This window comes from Branchiostoma belcheri, unplaced genomic scaffold (assembly GCF_001625305.1).
Source record: "Branchiostoma belcheri isolate BF01 breed outbred unplaced genomic scaffold, Haploidv18h27 scaffold23, whole genome shotgun sequence".
Taxonomy (NCBI): Eukaryota; Metazoa; Chordata; class Leptocardii; order Amphioxiformes; family Branchiostomatidae; genus Branchiostoma; species Branchiostoma belcheri.
In genome coordinates, this window is record NW_017803824.1 from 2,136,244 (window position 1) to 2,140,748 (window position 4,505).

The window sequence follows — 4,505 nt, forward strand, 5'->3', positions numbered from 1 at the left end:
CGCGCAAGCGGGGCGGGGCGGTCCGCTCGACCGAACTTCGGTGGAGATTTCCGTGTCGTTTTCTGGTTTTCATCATCCAATAAGATAAACTTGAAGACCGAGGTTTAAACTTGGTGCCCCTGAATCCTCAAACACTCACAAAAACCCAAGTTTTGGGCCTACCAAGGAGGCTAGTATTTCGGAGTGTATATAAAATCTATTTGTCTTTTATATACACACCGGGAGTGTATATAGCCACGGCGTAATAATTTTATACCATGCATAATACATTGATGTGGGCTATTTTTGCTAGACTTAGTAAGTGTATACACGATCCCTGTACTTAATACGTGTCATAATTATGTGATATCGACGCTGTGTGATATCGTTTCTCGCAAGTTAAACGTTATGTTCTTTGTCATTTTTAACAAATTTGGGTCAACTTTATCAGTTCCAGATGCACAATAGTTTTGACGTCTAACGCCTTATGATGACCATACATACAATATACAACGTGATCTCTAAAATAACCAGCACCAGCACGACATTAAAACTACCAGAGCTGCAGCAGAATGATTACGTATAGCTGTTTTTGTCCTTCCACTTGGACGAGTTTCCAACTGAAAAACTTTCTGTCGACCCTCCCCACCCTTCTGCAGTCTAGAAGACGGGGCTTCCGATCACAGCTTTTTCGTCTGCAGAAAAATGTGAAATTCTACCCTAAGAAAGATCAAGAAAAGAACGGCTCAACTTACTGAGTAGCGCCCTGTCAGGCGAGCAGCATTGCCTGGGAAGTTTGTGCACACTTTCTTTTCCGAGCCACACTCCGCAAAGGCCACGTCAAACTGGAAACGTCTTGTTTTGGTCCCGGAAGTGAAGCTATTGCGTCATTTGTTTGTCGCCGATTCGCGTATTTAGATAAATGAAAATCCGCGTAGCACTACCATGGGTTTATTGTGTTAAAAAAAAATCTAATTTTGTAGAAGTAAAATTCACTGTTACAGTTTTAGCTTCTGGGGATTGAAAAATTAAGTAAACGTGGACGCGTAAGCAAGGTTTGGTTCCCACATCTTATCATTAGAAGATTCTACTTATAATAGGGGTTAATGTGCTTATATATCTAGCAAGACCAATAGGTAGGGGTAATGTGACACTGCAAAGCGTATAAAACATCTTTCTAAATATTCTTAATACAAATATGATTCTACATATGTTGACGTAGCATTACTAATGTCGCAATCTTTCAAGCTCTATGACGGCAGTTCAATTGATCCCCCCAGAAGTAAATGGTACATCCCGTTGTGCATCACTCGCAGTATCCAAAATGGCGTCGACAAGTAAGGTGAGTAGTAGTGCTTGTCTTTGTCCTTTTCTTTCGTTTTCTGAACGTCAAGCGAGCAGTAAGTATCATTTGTGACGATCCGATTCAGGTAGAAGGTGTATAGAACACACCTAGAGTAGATAATCTTCGTATGCCGTCAGAAATATGCCGAAATGTGGTCTTATGTCATGAGGAATCAACAGACCAGCATGTGAAACACTAACAGTTATATCTCCAAGCAGATCCTAGGGTGGCAAAAGACAGTATCAATTGGCCAGGCAGTATCTATTAGCCAGAGAGGGTCACCCAAGGTGTATCTGGCCCTCTCTGGCCAAATTGGAAACTGCCTGGCCAATTTGATACTGTCTTTTGCCACCCTAGGATCTGCTTGGAGATTGGTGAAACACTTGAAGATAGTAAACATGAATGCAGACTGTTGTATCTGTGTCAGTTGAGAGGACCTGTCTACCTGTACATATTTTGTACTTATCATTCATCATATCAAATTTTGGAGATATGCTTCCCGTAGTCGTCAATGAACATAGCAAGACACACAAAGAAATGTACAGAATTGCAGAATGCCATATTTATCATATCAAATGGAGCTTTAAAGGGGAACCTCATCAGGGAAGTTGAAGGTATCAACTTCAACCTGGATTTGACACATTGTTCAGACATAGATCACAAAGTAAGGAAGAGTGAAACAGAATGACTCTTGTGTTGTTTGATTGCAGGAAGCCCCTGAGGACCACCGCAGGAAGTGGGATGTGGAGGAGTATGAGGAGATGGCCAGGAAGAGGCTGGAGGAGGAGAGGAAAAAGGCTGAAGGTCAGTACTGGGGTTGAGGAGGGAGAGGCTAGTGTTAGATCCTATCCTATCCTATCCTATCCTAAGAATACTGAGCAAGGCCCTCTATCGCCCAGGGTGCAGGTCCAGTGCGGCCGGTGGGTGCTGTGAAAACAAGCAAACAAAAAAAAGGAAAGTGTGTGATAACCAAACAAAATCAGATGATAAAGGAAACACCCATCTTAATGGCATTTGTTAGCAACAATTATGGGTCAATTGAACAGAGGCTGCAGTTGATAAAGGTACACCAACTGTACAGTACATGTATAGCCGCAGGCTTGGACCAACCTGCACAGACACAGACCTCTGGGTGGCCAATGGAGCAGCACGGAACTGGTTGGAGGCTTAGTGACAAGCTATGATGATGATACCAACTGTATGTTTGTGCAGAGGATGCAAAAGAAACCAGTCATCATCATCATCGTCATATAAAAAATAACTGCATATGGTGAAATACACACATGTATAAACTATCTATGAATCATCATCATCATGATGTTGGGCATAAATACTGAATTGAGTATAACATGTGTATTTGCAGATAGCCAACATGCCCAGCCTCCAGTCAAGCGAGACTTCCTGAGAAGGAGAGATTACAAGGTGGACCTGGAGTCTCAACTCGGGAAGACAAAGGTCATATCTAAGTCAGCTCCACTGTCTGACCAAGGAGGGTGAGTACAGTCAATGGCAGTGTGGGGTTTAAAATGATCTTTATTAATATTACAATGTACATGTATACTAGTATACAAGATGAAAGATGGGTAAAGCCTATGTCTGACCTTTGTCTCTTACAGCAGCACTGGAAGGAGGGTGCAAGGGTTACTACTGGTACCGGTATTCTTTAGCTACATGTCCTGGGGTTGCCATTACAAATCGAATGTCACCCAGGCTAGCAACAGCCTACACTTTGTACAGTTGATTGCAATTAGTCTTGATTTTCAATAGAAGAATAGTAAAAGATCATGACATGGTCTTCTCTGTTACTTGTCCAGGTACTATTGCAATGTGTGTGACTGTGTAGTAAAGGACTCCATCAACTTTCTGGACCACATCAATGGCAAGAAACGTAAGTCAGTCTGACAGTCCCTGTTTTACTTCTGATCATCTTTTTTCTGGTCCTGTTGTCCTGTATGTTCCTGGAATTGTAGTGATCTGACTTCACTTATTACTACTGTATCAACACATCATATGTTTATAAAATCTAGAATCGTTGTGACTTTGTTGCATGAACAGCCTCACTTTCCTATTTTCTCAGATCAACGTAACCTTGGCATGTCAATGCGAATTGAGCGCTCCACCCTGGACCAAGTCAAGAAGCGATTCGAACTCAACAAAAAGAAGAGGGAAGAGAAGAAGAAAGAATATGACTTTGAACAGAGGATGGCCGAGCTCAAGGAAGAGGTTTGTCCTGTTAATACATGTATGTTGAAATTAGTGTGGGCATACTGTGTAAGATTTGACAATGTTATAGATAGTAGCCTTTCCCTGTACAACTTAACTGAAAAGACTTTGTGTCAGTATATTACACCAGTAGTATTGTGTTTAGTTTAGAATGGATAATAGATTCTTTTGATTTTTGTTGCAGGAAGCAAAGATGAAAGAATACAGGAAGGAGAAGAAGAAGGAAAAGAAGAGAAAGGCAGATGATGCAGGTCTTAACGAAGACATAGACCCAGAGATGGCTGCTATGATGGGCTTCAGTGGATTTGGGGGATCAAAAAAGTAACTCAACAGTAATGTCTTTGTTTACATACATGTAGAGATTGTGTTGGTATTTACAAACCAGAAACTTGTGTCAAGTGGCTAGTTTTTTCTCTTCATTTTTTGTCAATAGTACAAGTACTCAAGTTGTGATGGTTTTCAATTTTGTGATGGTGCTGTTTTATTCAGTTTTTAGTACAGTATCTTTTTTGTTTATCATCATTGATTTTCAATGGTCAACAACTGACCATGCAGCTATGTTTCAATAGCACCTGGTGAATCAGAAGTCATTCCTCTACAAAGTTAAGGGTGCTTCTTTTCATGTAAAACTGGTGGTGCATGTTTGTCCATTCACAGTGACAGTTTTCAAGAATACTTCTCTGGTAAAAGGAACACATTCAGCATCTACATGTAGTTTGTAGAAAATCTGACTTAGATGAAAGACCTATACAAAGTTTTGGATAGTCCTTGTATTGGGAGCAAGTGTGAAGTTGTGAATTGTGAGCTAGGTTTTGGGATCAAAACAGTATGCAGCATGGTGTTCAAACATGGAAGGAGTCACAAACTACATACCAGTAACTCAATTTGTTTTCTGTTGTAAATCATCCGTATTGGTAGCAAGAATATCAACCAGGCTGACTGTACCAAGAAGTGTGTA

General features: G+C 40.8%; 2 protein-coding genes across 3 annotated transcripts in view; one reads left to right on the plus strand and one right to left on the minus strand.

Moving 5' to 3' along the window:
* LOC109470606 (protein FAM114A2-like) overlaps positions 1–904 on the minus strand; it is a 10,257-nt gene extending 9,353 nt beyond the window's left edge. For both annotated transcript variants that reach the window (XM_019769608.1, XM_019769609.1), the window contains exon 1: positions 735–904. The gene's annotated coding sequence lies outside the window, so the exon portion shown is untranslated. The remainder of the gene's footprint in view (positions 1–734) is intronic.
* Positions 905–1,245: 341 nt separating this feature from the next.
* Positions 1,246–4,229, plus strand: LOC109470636 (zinc finger matrin-type protein 2-like). Its single transcript, XM_019769661.1, has 6 exons — positions 1,246–1,321; positions 2,035–2,128; positions 2,688–2,817; positions 3,139–3,212; positions 3,402–3,547; positions 3,732–4,229. Exons 1-6 carry the CDS (start codon positions 1,304–1,306, stop codon positions 3,870–3,872), a joined length of 603 nt encoding a protein of 200 aa, XP_019625220.1. The 5' UTR covers positions 1,246–1,303; the 3' UTR covers positions 3,873–4,229.
* The last annotated feature ends 276 nt before the right edge of the window (positions 4,230–4,505 follow it).

Bases quoted from the DNA above. Each gene is read 5' to 3' on its own strand.
- LOC109470636 (XM_019769661.1), top strand. The intron at 2,129-2,687 runs GTCAGTACTGGG...GTGTATTTGCAG, and splicing joins GGAGAGGAAAAAGGCTGAAG to ATAGCCAACATGCCCAGCCT. The intron at 2,818-3,138 runs GTGAGTACAGTC...TTACTTGTCCAG, and splicing joins CCACTGTCTGACCAAGGAGG to GTACTATTGCAATGTGTGTG.